The sequence below is a fragment of the Trichomycterus rosablanca genome, chromosome 2 (assembly GCF_030014385.1).
Source record: "Trichomycterus rosablanca isolate fTriRos1 chromosome 2, fTriRos1.hap1, whole genome shotgun sequence".
NCBI lineage: Eukaryota > Metazoa > Chordata > Actinopteri > Siluriformes > Trichomycteridae > Trichomycterus > Trichomycterus rosablanca.
Window position 1 is genome coordinate 27,513,523 of NC_085989.1, and position 19,461 is coordinate 27,532,983.

The window sequence follows — 19,461 nt, forward strand, 5'->3', positions numbered from 1 at the left end:
TGGTTGTTTTCTTTAACGCAATCCCTTACCCTAACTCAAAATTGAGAAAATAACATTATTCGGTCTTTAAACACCAAAGTTTTTTGAGTAGCATGTCACTAAACAGTACATTTGAATATAACAGTATTATCTGGTAATCACCGAGGAAGAACAAATGCAGTTTAAAAGGGGCAGTGCCAAATACCCTGCAAAACTTCAATGACAACAGAAAGCCATAAAGAACGCCATCTAGTGGAAAACACCGAGATAACTGCTGACACGCCTGAGGTGATTCCTTATCTACAACGAAAATCTAAGAAGTCTATTGCATGTTTTTAAAACGCAGTTATTTAATATTGCCAGCTTGCGTGCAGAGCTTGTCTGTTTCCCCCCCCAAACTCTGGCATTACACAACACAACGTCCTGCTGATATTTTAAGGCACATCTAGTACACAGGGGATTCAGCACTGCTTTATATTTGACAATACTGAGTCAAAGGTCACTCGACTGAAAGCCAACCCAAAATACTGGCCGTTTATATATAAATAAAATCATACTTATGTAAAATCACAAGGTGCTTCTGGATTAATAACCTGAGGTTAAAAACAGTTATGATTAAATACAGACATCAGAACATACAGTACAGAAAACTGCTATTATTACGTTTAACTGTGAACTTGCTGACCAACCTTAATTTGTTTTCTTAACATAACAGGCACGGTTGTTAAGTGCAGACATTTCGCAAAATACATTAATAACTAATACATAAGTGTTATTTCAGTGATTTCTGTAACATTGTAAAATTGCTGCATATCTGTATATGTAAGTGAGGGATAAGAAAAAAAAAAAGGGCAAACAAACAAACAAACTTCATGCTGTTTAACACATGGTAACCAGTAAACAAAAATACCCCCATCCTACCCTCGCGGACTCTTATCTTTAGTTGCTAAATGTTGCCACCTGCTGGAAAATATTGGGATATATTCATTGGATATTGTTATATCAGAAGATGATCAGAAAAAATAATCAAGCTGGGTTGGATTTATTATGCAGTTAACTTGAAGAAAATGCTAAGAAAGGCAACTGCAGACCGGTGTTTCAGATTGTAAAGAAGCTTATCAAACCATTCTGTTAGCTAAAGAAAAGATGGTGTTTTGGTAGGGACAAAAATGAATGGTAGTTAATGGAGTGAACAAGGGACAAGAAAAAAAGGGAAATAAACTATAAATAATACTGAAAGGTTTATAGAATATTTAAGTTACAGCTCTCCACAATATGCAAGTGAATTGTTAACAGGTGAGGGAAGCATGATTGGATATAAAAGGAGGAGGAAACCAACTCATCTGGACATGAACTTCCTGTCCAAATTCCAAGCCATCCAAATGTGGCTAGAAAAGAACGAACCCAAATTCCAGTCTTATAACTCAAAGCCGTACAACCGAGATTTCTTTCTGGAAGAACTACAGATCTTAGTGAGCAACTCTTATGACACAGCGACTAGCCCAGACAAGATCCACTATTAGTTTCTGAAACACTTGCTACAGGGCGCCTTATCTTTGCTCCTAAACGTCTACAAACAGGTCTAGCTGTCATGGTGTTTAAACCTTGACTGACTGACTAACTAGTTTTGGATTTGGTTCTACTTGTCTTATATGATGTTATAAGGATCTGAAATCTTTGTGTGACAAATGTGTAGAGGTAAAGAAAATCTGAATCAAATACTTTTTCCACAGTGCACTGTATTTCCAGTTGGAAATAAAAGTTGATTCAAAGTTTGCTGAGATTAACCTAATGTTAAATGGCTAAACTTGGCATGCACAGTGAATACCTTTTTTAAACTTAAAAACAAGTAAAAAAAACAGGAAATACTTTCAGATTTTATTCATTGCAATATTTCCACAAAAATAACACACACAAAGAAAATAGAAAAATAAATCTCAAACTGTAGATCAGGAATCATACATTCTTTCATGAAATATTTACATTAATAATACTGTTGGTAAAACAAGTTAAAAGAATCTAACCTGATTGTCTTATTTTTTAAAACAAAAGATAAAGGTCTTCTCGCCTTTGAACTGCTGTATCTGACGTATCTTATCAAAAAAAAGAACTGTAAACCTTATGCAAACATGAACAATTAACAAATATGTCATCTTTAAGACTAAATAAAAGCGTAACTGGCTGGCTTATTGCTTTTAAACTGGTTTATAAGTCAGTTTCTTCTTCATTTCTTCCTCTGTAAAAGTGAAACAAGCAATAATGAATAACCACTAACAAAATCATCACACAATTTACAAAACTCTTCACAATTTACAAAAAAATCTTCATCTATGATATGATGGTATTTACCTTTGTTAGAACATTTCTCATTTCTAACAGCTAATCACTCGTCACGATTCTAAAAGAATAAAAGAAAATTAAAGATTTAGATAGTGACAAATTAAACATGACAAAGTAACAATGATTTAACAAAGCTCATCTGTTAAAGCCAAAATTATGACCAGGATACAACAGCTCATGACAGTTGTAATGGTCAGGAGGAAATTTGAAAAATTCATTTTTTGCATTATTTACCTTATTTATTAGAAAACCAACCCATTTTCAATCAAATTTGCTGGAGGCTTTTTGGCACCCAGAAACACAGAGTGCAAGGCTGGAATACAAAACTTACTCCCTTCCCTCTTAGAGAAAATTTGGACCAGCCAATCCACATTCTGCATGTTTTCAGGAAAGGGAGTGTATAGCTGTATGGTTAAAGCATAACATACTGTTTGCACATCTTGTTTACTCAGTTGCTTGGTTACTGTATGTCAGGATCAGAACCGTATCTGTACTGGCTGATAATTAAAGCTCTCAGATTACAATGGGAAATGGAATGGATTCGGGATATTTCCATGTTGTTAAGTTTAAACTTGGATAACCAGGATTCTGGAGCAGTAGCTGACAATCTTTTTACCTGCACGAGACGAGGTTCATATGGGGCTCAGTCTCATGCACGGAGAGTCACTCACTGATCTCCATCATCTCTCGGCTCTGATGCAGGCGCTATTGATCAGCCAGCAGAGGTCGTAATTGCATCAGTTATGAGGAATCCCCTCCGGCATCCAACCCTGATGGACGGGCCAATCATTGTTCATGTAAATGCCCAGCCTGCTGGTAGTGGTCCTATAATTTGAACCAACTAGTGTGCTACTGTGTTTTACTGCTGCACCACCTGAGTGCCCTATCTGCAAAACTTCAATAAAAATAAAAGTACACTGTTTTAGTGTAAATAATACATATTACAATGTCTATACAATGATATTTAGTGTAGTGTGTTAGACTACTGAGCACAATACTGTTTTGACTGTGTGACCAAGATATTTGGTTAATTATCAAGCAGTTTTCAATACACGGACGCCCAGGTGGCGCAGCGGGATATTCCGCTAGCACACCAGCAACAGTTTCTGAACTCCTCGGTTCGAAACTCAGTGTTGCCACCGGTCGGCTGGGTGCCATCTGGCGGGCATAATTGGCAGTGCCTGCAGCAGATACCAATTGGCCACCGTATCTGCAGGGAGGTGACCGAACTATGTATGGGTGGGTGGGTCTTCATACGCTGTGTAAGGACCCTGATTGGCGGAAGAGACGCCTCTGCAGAATGCAGGGGCGAGAAGAGGAAGGCTGTGCACATGTCGGAAGAGGCGTGTACAGCGACGTGCTCTCCTTGGATGCAATCTGGCATCTCTCAGCAGCGGAAGACAAAAATTTAGTGCGCCCAATCGGGAGGAAAATGGGGAGAAAATGCATTTAAAAAAAGTTTTCAATATGCGGGACTTACTAGTGGCCATCTTAACAATGGGTAAAGTCCATCACCATGTCCAAACGTAGAAGTACAAGAGGTGTCACTCCCACTGATGCTCGATGCTGTTTGATTCAGCTGAAGTGTCTGATTGTATGGAGAGTAGGCATAGTAGCCATGGTATGCTTCTGGGTTCTGAATTAACGGAACAGGAAGGTAAACATGCTGAGACTGATAAAGTGTTTGTGATGCATAAGCTGTGACAGGAAGGTGGCTGCCATCTGCAGAAATTGCACCCTGAGCAGCTGGGGCATCTATATTTACTGCATAACTTGGTACCGCAACACCAGTAGTTGGAGGGTAATCGGACTGCTTAAATATAGAATATTGATAAGGAATAGCATGTTCAGGTATCACATGACTGGTGACAGATGCTGTGCTATTCCCAGTGGCCATAGAAAGATACATGGGGTATGTTAAGTTGGTAGTATCATCTTTAACTGGTAAAGATGAGTCACAACCATTTTCTACACCCGAGTCTAAGTCATTACCAGGAATTTTCCATTCATAGTGGGGATTGAGCTCATTATTATAGCTTTGTGTTGCATCTGACATGTATTGCCTGTTATTAGCCAATGCTATATTTGAGACATCAGCCACTGGGGTTGAATGAATTTTATCAAGTGGTTCTAAGCTAAACTGTCGGTTTTCATAATTCCAGTTCTCACTTGATCTCATTTTAACTAGTGGCCTTTTCTCAGACAGTCGAGCAATTTTCTTTCCTTCCATGGATGGGAGAACCTGAATTGTACCAGTTTCACAGCTTAGCTTTTTATCCTGAGTTAAGAGGGTGGGTGAGTTTTGCACCTCACCATTTTCAGAACAATCCTTTTGTGCCTTTGTATGATTCTGAGAACCACCTGAGGTGGTCGGGGAAATCTCTGGAACTGTAGATGTACCACAGGATGGCAGTGATCTATCGGAATGAACTGGTGTCATGAAAGGCTCCTTATGTAGTTGTGAAAAATGGTCAGAAGATCTATTGAAGATCTTCTCCCTTGGGGATTTAGAGAGATCCAGACTATTGTCTATTGAGGAGGAGTGTTTCAGGTGACAGGAGGGATTATCAGAGGATTTTTCTCTAGATGCTTGATGAGATAAACCTTGATGAACTTCACTGCATTTAGCAGATTTTTCTGGCTTTTGCAAATCTACAAAACACAGTCAAGAAAATGCTTGTGACTACAAACTTGAAATAACAAAATAATTATTTTCTATACATTTTCTAAAACCTACCCTGAGTTAAATCAACCATCTTCATTGAACAGTCTATAAAAACCTTACATTACAGTACTAGCTGTTTATCTGGTAGACATTTTGTCCAACATCTTTACTAACCTTACTTAGACACCTAAGCATTGGTAGAAAGCACAGTTTGAATGTCTAACAGACACTAGTTCCACAAAGTCAGTGGACATTCTCTTGAAATAATTTGCCTTTGGAATTAAAGCTCAAACATTAGTAAAAACATTAGTTTCAGAAAGTCTATAGATTTTGACTCATGGAGAGATTGGTTACAAGTGGTTACATGTGCAGTTGCCAACCACTTCTTTTCTCCTACCAGAGATGGGTTTACCCAAAGAGCAGTATCATGTACAGAGGGTCAAGCAGTGTTCTGCTGATTGCAGCAGTAATGATGAATCACTTCCGACAGACATAGCCAATCATGTCTGTGCAGGTACCCAGCCGGTGGAGAATCCAGCACTAATCCAAGTGGTGGTGGGCTAGCGAGACAGCTCCACTACCCATATTTTGATAACAGTAGTCTCAGACATGGCTCATAACACTTCTCTATGGGTACTTGAATTACAAGAATAATCACCACAAATGTTTTTGTTTAAGAAAGTGGTTCACTTACAAGTTTGAAAATCAGGGGCTAGACCTCCTAAAGAACTTGGGGAGGTCTCAGGAAGTGTGGATGGTGTGGATGGATCTTCAGAGCTCTTCTTTCGTTTAACTGGATACTCAAAAAGATTAGGGTTATTCTGTTTTAAATCTTTTAGATGACTGAGGGATTTGTTCATGGATGACTGATGAGATGAATCTTGTTCAACAACCCTACGCTTAGCAGCTTTCTTTGGCTTCTTTGAATCTAAAAATAAGAGCACAAAAAGGTTTGTAATGTTTGTATGTTTGAAGGAGTAAATTCATGTAAATTCAGTGAATTCATTCAAGCTTCATGTAACTTACTGCATTCAGATGAATCAACCAGGTGTGGTAAGTCTTGAGCTGTCACCTCCATCTCCATCCTCTCCTGTTTTACCAAAACTAGTAAAAGACAAATGCACATGTTGAATCAACAAAATCTTGGCTATTAAAAATCCTTGCAAAACCTACTTCCAACTGCATGATAGTATTGCTAGCCAGATTTCATCTAACAGACATTGAGCCCTTTCAGACTTAAACAAAATAGTTAATACTGGATTACAGACACAAATGAACAAATAACCTACTATTACTACACAATATTACTTATATTTAGTGGTGTAACTCTCCCTTAATCATCTCCCCAGTTTAAATATGGTCAATTATTTAATTGATAGGGGAGACAGAAAAGCCAATTAGCTTCCAGTATAGAATAGAATAGCTTTATTTGTCATATATACAGTGTATCACAAAAGTGAGTACACCCCTCACATTTCTGCAGATATTTAAGTATATCTTTTCATGGGACAACACTGACAAAATGACACTTTGACACAATGAAAAGTAGTCTGTGTGCAGCTTATATAACAAGTGTAAATTTATTCTTCCCTCAAAATAACTCAATATACAGCCATTAATGTCTAAACCACCGGCAACAAAAGTGAGTACACCCCTTAGTGAAAGTTCCTGAAGTGTCAATATTTTGTGTGGCCACCATTATTTCCCAGAACTGCCTTAACTCTCCTGGGCATGGAGTTTACCAGAGCTTCACAGGTTGCCACTGGAATGCTTTTCCACTCCTCCATGACGACATCACGGAGCTGGCGGATATTCGAGACTTTGCGCTCCTCCACCTTCCGCTTGAGGATGCCCCAAAGATGTTCTATTGGGTTTAGGTCTGGAGACATGCTTGGCCAGTCCATCACCTTTACCCTCAGCTTGGTCTTCAATAAAGACCACTGCTCTTCAATAAAGCAGTGGTCATATTGAAGACCACTGCTCTTCAATAAAGCAGTGGTCGTCTTAGAGGTGTGTTTGGGGTCATTATCATGCTGGAACACTGCCCTGCGACCCAGTTTCCGGAGGGAGGGGATCATGCTCTGCTTCAGTATTTCACAGTACATATTGGAGTTCATGTGTCCCTCAGTGAAATGTAACTCCCCAACACCTGCTGCACTCATGCAGCTCCAGACCATGGCATTCCCACCACCATGCTTGACTGTAGGCATGACACACTTATCTTTGTACTCCTCACCTGATTGCCGCCACACATGCTTGAGACCATCTGAACCAAACAAATTAGTCTTGGTCTCATCAGACCATAGGACATGGTTCCAGTAATCCATGTCCTTTGTTGACATGTCTTCAGCAAACTGTTTGCGGGCTTTCTTGTGTAGAGACTTCAGAAGAGGCTTCCTTCTGGGGTGACAGCCATGCAGACCAATTTGATGTAGTGTGCGGCGTATGGTCTGAGCACTGACAGGCTGACCCCCCACCTTTTCAATCTCTGCAGCAATGCTGACAGCACTCCTGCGCCTATCTTTCAAAGACAGCAGTTGGATGTGACGCTGAGCACGTGCACTCAGCTTTTTTGGACGACCAACGCAAGGTCTGTTCTGAGTGGACCCTGCTCTTTTAAAACGCTGGATGATCTTGGCAACTGTGCTGCAGCTCAGTTTCAGGGTGTTGGCCATCTTCATGTAGCACAACAATTCGTCTTTTAAGATCCTCAGAGAGTTCTTTGCCATGAGGTGCCATGTTGGAACTTTCAGTGACCAGTATGAGAGAGTGTGAGAGCTGTACTACTAAATTGAACACACCTGCTCCCTATGCACACCTGAGACCTAGTAACACTAACAAATCACATGACATTTTGGAGGGAAAATGACAAGCAGTGCTCAATTTGGACATTTAGGGGTGTAGTCTCTTAGGGGTGTACTCACTTTTGTTGCCGGTGGTTTAGACATTAATGGCTGTATATTGAGTTATTTTGAGGGAAGAATAAATTTACACTGTTATATAAGCTGCACACAGACTACTTTTCATTGTGTCAGTGTCATTTTGTCAGTGTTGTCCCATGAAAAGATATACTTAAATATCTGCAGAAATGTGAGGGGTGTACTCACTTTTGTGATACACTGTACATATACAGGTGTACAGTACAACTGAATTCTTTTTTTTTGCATATCCCAGCTCGTTCAGAAGCTGGGATCAGAGCGCAGGGTGGTGCAGACAGGGTTAAAGGCCCTGCTCAAGGCCCAACAGTGGCTGAATGGCAGAGCCAGGATTCAAATTCTCAACCTTTCCATTGATAGCCCAAAGCTCTACCCACTAGGCTACCACTGTCCCAGTCGTTATGGGCACAGATAGCTATTAGCTCTGTCTGGGCTCAAACGTGCCAGCTCCAGTTAATAAGGTACACAGAAAAAGAAAAGCACATTTAATTTTACTTTCAAGAAATCAAGTAATTTAGTAAACTAACTCTGTATTTAGAAACGTCCTGGCCACTTCATATATTTAAAACAATAGTTAATGCAACTGATCCCTGATGTCCTAATTCAGAGTTCACTACTTTCTCAGTATATCCATATATTGAAGAACTCTTACCTGGTGTGATCTTTGGTACAATGTTTGTTTGTAGAGGACTTAGTTTCTGCAGCATTCTAATCTTCTGTAATTGCATGATGGCTAACAACGAACAAAAATATATATGCTTAGTAAATTGGCACATAAAAACCATTAAATATGCATAAAGTAATATGATTCATAACTATGCCAACAAAAATACAATCACCTTTTTCAAAGGGCAAGCTTTTTATTGTCTTGAAGTCCACACAATTCAAATTCATTTTCTGAAATGGGCAAAAAAAAATTACCATAATCTCAAACTTGCAACTAAACAGATAACGTATAATGTACCTTGACTATGACTAAATAATATGTGTAGTAGTTTTTGGTTTACCTGTAACTGACCAGGCTCATCACAGGATGAAGTCTTTACTTTGTGAGCAAGCCACATGAGTTTAGTGGACCTCTGAGATCTACTATCAGAATCAGACCAATCCTCGATCATTGAGGGGTACCGAGCTTTCTGAGGAAACACACACAAAACAAATTTGACATACACGAAAGCAGAGCAGTAGATACAAACTATTAAACCATGTGTTTGGTGAACCCCCCCATCCAAAGCAACACACAAAAGCCTAACAATTATATTATTAAATTAAAACACACAAAAATAAATGTTTAAGAAGGAATTCTATCTCTGGGGGAACATTACATTTACATGTTCGGCATTTAGCAGACTTACAGTACTGTGACAAGATATTGTCTAAGCAATTGAGGGTTAACAGCCTTGCTCAAAGGGCCAACAGTGGCAACCTGGCAGAGGTGGGGCTTGAACCAGCAACCTTTCGATTACTAGTCCAGTACCTCAACCGCTAGGCTAAACTGCCCCTACAGGTGAACTACAGCAGGTTACCGGTTACAAGGTTACAACAGACCCTACAGTTTACAAGGAGAACTACAGCAGCAGTTTTCCTCCTGCCACCACAGTATTATAAAATGTTAACTATTTAGCAAAGTAGTGTCTAATGGTTTTATTTGTGGACAGTACATCTGTGATATTTTGAGTGCTTGAGTGGTGATCGAGTGGGAGCTTGGGTGATGAAATAGTCTAAGATGAGCCAGGTTGAAGTCTGGCTGGACACTGCACAGACACATTATTGGCAGTGCATTAGGGAGAGAAGGCTAGACAGAAATAACCTCATAGCTGCTGCAAAAGCAACTCCTACCGTCTGGTTGAGGGACTAACAAGAGAAATAACGAGAGTGGTGTGTTTCTTCCCCATGAAAGTCTTTTTGTTAGCTATATTTACATGAGCTAACATTAATAAAATCTCCCCACAGTACATAACTTACCATACTCTCACACTTACCTGCACGCTGTGTGAATTCAGGTGCAATGAGTAATTTAATATATTCATTTGAGATACACAAACTGGAAGCAGGACGCACAGGTGGTGCAGCGGTCTATTACGCTAGCCCACCACCGCTGACAGCTAGGTTCGAATCTCAGCTGTGCTATCGGCCAGTCGGGCATCTATACAGACTATCTATCTCAGGAGAAAGGGGTGGCAAAGCACTAGCACAGACTGGCACCCTGGTATTCCTGTCTTGTGCCCAGTATTTCCCGGTGAAACTACAACTATTTCCAGTATAAAGCGGTAAAAATAAAATAAAAAATTGGAAGCAAAAGGGGTAAAACGAAACAAAAAAGAAGTAATGCAAGTATATCTAGACCAGTTGTGTCTTAGATGCTGTTTAATCATTGTTATCAGAAGTTCTGTGTCACTGTGTTCTCCAAATATTTTCATGTTCAAATAAACAACATTTAAATATTGCACCATTTCTAAGCATACAATGCACACACCTAAGGCAAATCATTCGCTCTCTTATTGTTTTACATGTACACTGTTGCAAACCAGACTCTATACAATCCTTTTCTACACAATAGAGGGGACTTTTAATCTAAAGAATGTTCTACAGTTATAGTTATCTCAGTTTTGGGCACACAGTCAAGGCCATGGAGATACAAATGTTGCAGCTGCACAGACAGTCCTAGCTGCAGTCTAACTTACCTGACCTTACTTTTCAACTTATATGCACATTATAAAGTGCTTAATATTTACATTACACAAATACATTACTTTTATCATTATCATTACTTATCTGCTACTCTTGCAATCAGAATAGTTTGTTTGGGAAATAATGCATATAGACTGGGTAGGTAATATTTAGGACATGAGGCTACTGCAATATTATTAGCAGAAAGCAGAGACATAAACGACTTTTTGTCTGGCCATCAAAGGTGGACTGTTAATAAATCCTTTCTATCATAGTCTACGATATCAAGTTGAGATGATTTGGCTTAGGTATGAAATGAGTTTTTGTGGGATAATGATTTTTGGAATCATAAATGAAAAAATCTTTAAATGTTGACAAGGTTTAGACAATTCAGGTCTTGATGCCCCCATATTTTCCTTTATTATTTTAACAATAAATGCTATATTGATGCAAAAAGCTCATCAGATTATTAACTGAGGCAAATATGCAAAAAGGGACAATATTTGTTTTTCTTTGTTCATTTGATAAACAGTTCTTAGTAAAGCTTTTAAGTAAATAAGTGGGCACTTTTTTTTTGTTTTTTTTTAGATATTATTAGGTATTAATTTAATAGTACCCACCAGGTAACTATAACGGTGGCCACACTTCAGCAGGTGGCTGATGATGAGGTCATGGTTGAGTTTGCTGGAGCAGGAGACACATAAGTACAATGGAACTTGACCTTCACTTCTGCACTCAATTACTGAGCTCAGACCTGCGATAAAAGCAAACACGCAGAAACAGATATTAGTAAAACATAAAGCTACTAGGTCAAATACAAAGTGTCCAACCAGTGCTACTGACCAACCACTGCATCTGCTGCATCTGTTCTGATGTTTACAAATTCCATCAGGTCAGTTGTGTGTTTTGAAGAATTCCCTGTGTAAGCATAAACAATTATGAACTAAAGCTAGTACTTGACAATAAGTAAACAATGCAAAATAGACAGTGGATAAAGACATAATGTGAGTAATTCAGTATGTACTTTTTAGAAATTATGGTGAAAGTTCCTACAAATAACTTTTAACATATGCAGCCCTTTCTTTAAAAATTACCCACAAAACCTTCATAAGCGACCTTGCCAAAAACACAAACGCTTTTCCAAAAGAAGCTTTTTAAGCATGAAGTGGCCTTAGATAATGCCAGAATATTTGTACATAAAACTGCAAATCAGATGCAGATAAATATGTGTTTCTTACATTCACTTTGATGTTTATATCTTTGCAGACAGTATGAACCCAAGATATTTCATGTTTTGTCTGGTCAACTTCACTTTATTTGTTAATATACATCCATTCCTGCATTTCAGCAGTGCTCCCAGCTTGGTCAGGTGCTTAATAGACACAACTGACAATAAGAATTTATATCCTTGCTGCAACTGACTCCTACCGTCTAGTTTATGTGCTGGCTTGAACGGTGGAGAAATACATGTTCCTCTGTAAGTGATAAAACTCGCTGTAAGAATCAGCCACTGGCTGATGTAAAGATGTTTGGTTGATGTGGGATTAACGTCATGTCATCCCCTAGACACCTTTCATGGCAGGAAAGATTAAAAGCTAAACTGCATTACTGTGGGGCGTGCCATCCAATTTAACACTCAGTTGGGGAATTGCCTGTATACGAAAAATCTGTGTGTATTTTGTCCTATCATTGATAAAAACTAAGTGAGGGTCTCTGTTTTTGCTTTGTGTGGGTGTGGTTAATTAGAAAACAAATGGTAAAACTTCAGATAAAAAGGTTTTAAATATGTATTCTACAATATTCTTAAATAATCAGGCAAATAATATTAAAAAGACTAAACATATAAATGTGGGTATAATCACTATTTTTTAAAAATGCTGAGCATGTTTATTCAAGTGAGATTAAAGTAATAAATGGCTAATTAATTTAAATTCTTTGTATATGTACAAATATTTTGCATGTGTACACTGTTGCACAATGTGTAGTGAAACACAAATGATACCAAGGTGAATAAAATATTCTTTATCTAAACTATCCGCCCATCTTTCTTTCCTTGCAGGTTTTATCTTCTTTATCTTAGAAACTTATACATTATGATGTATTCAACTTTTTATGCTACTTTTTAAGTATATTTTAATGAAATTATGTTATTACTTATTATATATTTTTATATTATGTTTTTATGAATGTTCCACTGTACTCTCTTACCTGCAGCTCCTATGGGACTTGGTGTTTCTACAGTAGGAGTGAGCACCACCACTAACAAATAAAAGTAGAAAATACCATAATTAATCTTTAAAAGAACTGGCACTCATGAATATGAAAAAATAATTTATTTTTTAAACAGAACAAAACACTGCAAATGTGTTGTTACCCTCATAATTATCAGGTTTCTCTTGTTTGATTGTGATTGTATTGGACAAAGAGTGTGCAGGTGCCCCTTGTTGTAAACCTATAAAAAAAAAATAAAGAATCCAATTTTCAGACATATGATGTTATGCCTATATGATGTGAAGTGTCTGGAATGTCCACATCTGGTATTTCACTTTATGGGCCCGCGTCTGGAGAAGCCTACTGGATATGAGAGGCCTAGTGGGCCCCATTCTTATTTTCTCTCTGAGTTCGATGTGAGATCATTTTATACAAGGAGCGGATGTGCTTTTTACGTAAACAACTGGGATATATAAAGGAAGAGAGTTAATGCTGTATTTCAGAGAAGGTATATTGGCTGAATTCTCTCACAAGCAACCCAGGGTGCTTGGTCGATGCTGTTCTTTTTATCTGTAATAAACTCTTTTATTTACAACTAAGACGGTGTCAGCGGAGAATCATCTTCACATCATCGCTATTTAAGAAACAACAGATGAGTAATGAGAAACATTGAGTTATATTAAAACAAAGGCAACATAGAATCATTGTTTACTAGTGGACTGCTACTTTGAATACTATTACTCATAATAACACATGTCAAACGAGTCAGTGATCCACATACAGCATATGGTGTTTTAAATATTAAATACAATACCTGGCTGCTCAGTTATGAGAGGACTTTCCCGTGTTCTTTCAATGTGTGGCTCAGAAGACTGACGCCCAGCATTTTTGCAGTCAGATTTTGCTGTCAGACCCATTTGTAATGTAGACTCATGCTGGGAGTGTTTTGTCTGCACACTGCTCTCTGGAAAAGCTTTTGGAGATCTTAGACTCTGCTGCAGCTGTTCCCTAGTGGGGCTGTTGATGACAGTCCTGCTCTGATCACCCTGCAAACCATCAACATCTGCAGAACAGTCATAATAAACATATTAGCACAAACCTAAAAAAAATAAACCCAAACTACCATATCAAAGCAGAGATATGACATTTTAAAACCTGATAGAGAAGGGCTCTTTAACCTTTTAACATTTCTGGACAATGACTACATATTAAGGGTGCCAATTTTTTGTGACCCTACCACACCAATACTACTGTCCTATAAGAATGTTTTATCTTTGTACAAATCCATATACTGGCTTTCCAAACTTCTTGCAACCCAATTTGCATCTTATGAGATTCTGACCCCAGGTTTACGAAGCACTGTTTTGGAATGAAGAGAGTAGCATTACTATAGTTACAGTTACCCCTGTTTGTCGGATCATGGTCTGTGATGTGTGTTGATGGAGAGTTTTCATTCTGCTCTGGTCCATACATTCTCTGTAGTATTTCAATTGCTAAGATTCACACACACACACAAATACAAAATTAGACCACCAGCATGTACGGCATTCCTTGTCATTTCTCAGCACAGTAGTTTGGAAATAACACTGTAATAAGTTGATCATTTGCAATTTAATCTAGCATTATATTAAAACATTATTATGTACAATGTCAATACATCCATTTTACATAAACAAATTCATGGCATGGATAAATGCCTAAAACCGTTAAAACGATCACAGCATAACACAAAAACACTAACACACTTACCATCCTGAAAGTTTGCAGAACGCAGAGACTGATACTGCATTTGATCAAGCTTGATGACCTGTACAAACACAGTATTATTAGCTTAGGCTAACAATTTTATAAATAGAATCATTATTAATAGACTTTTTTCTTGGTAGTTCCTCAATACAGACATTACTTAAACCATTAAAATTGGCAGGTCTTGCTTGTCTTAAATAAGGTCAGCTTTAATGATTCCACCACAGAAGGACTGGGCAAATATGTTATTCATAAAAACCTGCATGGTAAAAACCACTGCCAACCAGAAGAACATAAAGACTAAGATATCCCAAAAAGTCAGTGATAGCCCCCAAAGCAGTTCACACTTAAAATCCCTTTTGATTTCCAACTTATTTCCAGTTATAGTAAGTGTTTGTTTCCATTTACTGATGGTTGCTGGTAACGGTGGTTTAACCATTTATTGAGTTGAGTTTTAAATTTTTTACATGGGTTATAAATGGGTGATCATATTTTTCTCCAATGAACTAAATTATAAATAAATCTTAAATTATTACATAATAACTATATAAACACACAGTCGATGTGGGCACATACAGTAGTGTTCAAAAAAATAGCAGTGACTTTAAAAAAGTGAATAAAGCACAAAATCATTATAATAACTTTTATTTCCATAAATGCAAACGCACTGAAAATACTACACTTTCAATTCTAAATCAAAACATTAACTAAATGTAGCCAGTTTGTGTTAATCCTTTACAGAAAGTTAAGAAAAATGAATATTAGGCTGTTCAAAATAATAGCAGTGCCAGCATATGGGATTGAAGTCAGGGGATTGGGCTGGTCACTCTATTACCTCAATCTTGTTTGTCTGTAACCAAGATGTTTTGGGTCATTGTCATGTTGAAACACCCATTTTAAGGACATTTCTTCTTCGACATAGGGCAACATGATCTCCTCAAGTGTTCTGATATATTTAAACTGATCCATGATCCCTCGTATGTGATAAATAGGCGTAACACCATGGTATGAGAAACATCCCCATATCATCATTTTGTACTTTACTGTCTTCACAGTGTACTGTGGCTTGAATTCAGTGCTCGAGGGTCGTCTGACATACTGTCTACGGCCACTAGACCCAAAAAGAACAATTTTGCTTTCATCAGTCCACAAATGTTGAGCCATTTCTCTTTGGACCAGTTAATGTGTTCCTTGGCAAATTTGAACCCATTCAGGACACGTCTTTTTTTCTTAACAACGGGACTTTTCAGGAGTTCTTGCTGGTAAATTGGCTTCACTTAATCATCTTCTGTACTCACTGGTAACTTCAGATGTTCCTTGATCTTTCTGGAGGTGATCATTGGCTGAGCCTTTGCCATTCTGGCTATTCTCTGATACATTCGAACAGTAGTTCCACGCTTCCTTCCGCGTCTTTCAGGTTTTGGTCCTCACTTTAAGGCATTTTAGCTGAGCAGCCAATAATTTGCTGCACTTCTCTGTATGTTTTTTCCCTCTACAATCAACTTTTTAATCAAAGTACGCTGTTCATCAGAACAATGTCTGGAACAACCCATTTTAACCAGTATTTCAAAAGGAAATGAGCTATGACCAACCTGTGCAACATTTGCCACCCTCCTACCTTAAATAAGGGCCAAAATTGACACCCGTTCTTCTGCAGAATGAATGACTTCACCAATTGAACTCCTCACTGCTATTATTTTGAACAACCCCCTTTCAATCAATGCTTCGATTACTCAGAATGAGCGGCATGCATGTCCTAATTGTTGGGTTTGTTTTGTTTTCATTACTCTACTACACTTTCAAGTAAATTTTTTGCTATGTAGAAATAGCATTTCTACTAAAAACAGTGATTTATCAAGTTAATGGTGTTGTACTGCTATTTTTTTGAACACTACTGTATGTGTCTGGGAATATGAAATATATTCAAGAGGATCTGAGGTCTTCAGAATCTCAAATAAAAGATTCGGGTTAAGATTGAGACAGGCTATTAACTTACCCTAGCATCTAACAACTTCTCCCGTGAGGCCACTTCCCAAGCCACATCACGAATAGTCTTTTTATCGGTCTGTACCTTCCAGTCCTGGAATATCTTAGGATACTGATGTCTCTGAAAGATTATGTACCAAACAATATATGTAAAATTAATAAGAATTAACTTAAATAATTCAATTAAAATACATATTTAAAATAAAGAACAATGTAAGTCACTTCCACACACTTACAACAGACAAATACAGGTGCTGCTCACTAGTCATATGGTCACAGATACCCTCTCTGCTTATAGTTTCAGCACAGTTCAGACACAGAAAAAAAGTGCGCTGTGATATTCTTCTGCACTCCACTATATTGGACAGACCTGCAAACACAAACAACACACATCACACAAACATTACAGAATTTTAGGCACAGAAACAAAACAAAAACCACACGTACCTATAATTGGCTCCGTGTTCAAAATTCCTCTCACGTTAAGAAACACACAAGCATGGCTTTGTCCCATTACTGTAACAAAGAGAAATTAAATAAGAAACGATTAGTAAGAGAAATATGCAGCAATTTCTACTTTATCATTATAGCTTTGTCTTACTTAAACTTTTTACTTAATATTTTCTTAAACATTGTGAAACCTGGCTATTAGGTATAAAGTTGGATTCATTTTTATTTCATTTAAATTATATATGCTAAAAATTTCTACACTTGCTTAGCAATAATTATTTTATTTAGAATTTTGTGGGTGTGTGTATAAATTGTCAATCAGCTTTTCTTTTTTAATGTACAGACATTGTTTGGAAAAGACCTTCAACTTCGGATGTTTGTAAATTCAGCATTCACAAGTAAGATATGATGATGAGAAATTATACAGTTTAGAAAGATATCCATGTACAGACATGGGACAGTTTAGGTTAAACTACAACCAATCATATGCTGCATGTACCTTTTTGTGTCATATGAATTTTTGTTTGTTTATTAGGATTTTAACATCATGTTTTACACTCTTTGGTTACATTCATGACAGAACAGGTAGTTACATACTACACAAGGTTCATCAGTTCACAAGGTTATATCGAACACAGTCATGGACAATTTTGTATCTCCAATTCACCTCACTTGCATGTCTTTGGACTGTGGGTGGAAACCGGAGCTCCCGGAGGAAACCCACGCAGACACGGGGAGAACATGCAAACTCCACACAGAAAGGACCCGGACCGCCCCACCTGGGGATCAAACCCAGGACCCTCTTGATGTGAGGCGACAGTGTGTATCATATTAATAATGCATGAAAATAAAGCACTTCATTCAAATTTAAAAAATCTTAAAAGCGTTAAAAAAAAAAAAAAAAAAAGTTTATTTAAAAACATTAGTTATTTATTTATAGGTGAATTTCCACACATATTCCGACACCATTGTTTTTGTAGACAATCCTGGTTCCCTTGAGTAACACAATGTTTTGGGACGGGTATAATAATAGTTACAGATTAATCATTAATTATTCGACATGTACCTGATGGAATACTGAACCAACACAAACCTGGGGGTAGCCTAGGCAGACTGAATGTGTGTGGTGGTGGTACAGTGTCTACTGTCTTCCTCTCTTCTTTAAGCATGGACACTGCAAAAGTTCAATACAAAGATATTAACATTGCATATAGTAACAAAATACACAATTATGTACGTAAGATATAGACACAAGCAGATTTATACAAATAAATATAATACATACACACAGAGTAATAAATATATACAAACCCCACTTCCAAAAAAGTGGGGACGTTGTGTAAATTTGCATGTATATCAAGAATCTGTGATTTGTTAATTATCTTGAATCTTTATTTTAAATAATTTTTTTATTATGTAAATAATAAAAGACATGTAAAAATATGATTGGTTACAAATAAACATAGTATCTTTGACTAACCTACTATCTTTGACTAAATATGGTTCGCATCCTGAATCTAAGTATTTTCTTCATAAATATGACATTCACACGTCATTCACTTACAGTTCTAGTACAGGGAAATGTAAGACCTTTGTATTTCTGGTCAAACATCACTACAGTGTAGGTAAAAAGACATTTGGCTGATAAAAACACCTGCTGTGACCACAGCTCATGTGATTAAGAAATAAAGCAAGTGATACTGAATGTGTAAGCCTACCATCTAACGCTTCTTTACTCTCCATGTGATAGTTTGACTTGACAGCAGCAAGAGGGGTAGAGGAACAAAAAAGACCAATAATGGGCGAGTCCTGGTGGGCAGATGCAGGTATTGGAGAGATGGGTTCATACACAGGAGGGGGTTCAGACTCACTGGAAGGAGGAGTTATAGGTCTAGAAGACTCGGCAGGTGTGCGAGGGATGGGGCATGGTAAAGGAACGGAGGGAGAGACAGAGCTGTAAAGGAATGGTGGTGGAGGAGAAATAGGACTGTAGGGGCGGGCAGGTGGTTGAAGCGCTGAAGAGGAGATTACAGGAGAAGAGAAGTTGTTTGGAGAGGAAGTAGCTATTGAAACAGGGGAGGCATTAGGAAAGGATGACAAAGGAACAGAGGAAACAGAAAAGGAATCATCAGGTGGTGTGGAGCATGGATTGGTCGCACTCAGAAAATCTAGAAAAAGAAAATTAGAAAAAAAATTAAACTGCCAGGAAAAACAAATAATTAATACATTTAACATGTTCTCTTTGCTTTAGTAATTTTACCTGGAACCAAAGGTCCTTCCAGAGACATTTGCTGTTGCTGATGAGAGCTTGAGGCTACAGCAGATTCCAGCATTTGATCTTCAACATTATTACTGGTACCTAAAGCAGAAGAGCAAAGATTTTACATACGGTAGTACAGAGCATAAAATAGAAACGCTCCAACAGACAGCTTTATTAGAGCTTTTTTATTCTCTGGTAACTCTGAAGCTCTTTTAGAA

General features: G+C 37.7%; 1 protein-coding gene across 3 annotated transcripts; it reads right to left on the reverse strand.

Annotated features, from left to right (window-relative positions):
• Positions 1-1,879: 1,879 nt before the first annotated feature.
• LOC134307776 (uncharacterized) lies at positions 1,880-19,326 on the reverse strand. Of its 3 annotated transcripts, none has more exons than XM_062990577.1 (21): positions 19,244-19,326; positions 18,702-19,151; positions 18,077-18,157; positions 16,981-17,049; positions 16,770-16,903; positions 16,544-16,654; positions 14,551-14,608; positions 14,205-14,294; positions 13,616-13,864; positions 12,965-13,042; positions 12,799-12,849; positions 11,434-11,508; positions 11,211-11,344; positions 8,928-9,056; positions 8,760-8,817; positions 8,573-8,653; positions 6,011-6,088; positions 5,679-5,912; positions 3,800-4,971; positions 2,329-2,377; positions 1,880-2,215 (listed from the first exon to the last, which is right to left on the reverse strand). In XM_062990577.1, exons 1-20 carry the CDS (start codon positions 19,314-19,316, stop codon positions 2,363-2,365), a joined length of 3,420 nt encoding a protein of 1,139 aa, XP_062846647.1. In that variant the 5' UTR covers positions 19,317-19,326; the 3' UTR covers positions 1,880-2,215; positions 2,329-2,362. The 3 variants fall into 3 exon arrangements, with proteins under 3 accessions (XP_062846647.1, XP_062846650.1, XP_062846649.1); XM_062990579.1 differs by having other exon boundaries at positions 2,202-2,215; positions 4,633-4,971; XM_062990580.1 differs by lacking the exon at positions 3,800-4,971 and having other exon boundaries at positions 2,201-2,215.
• Positions 19,327-19,461: the final 135 nt, after the last annotated feature.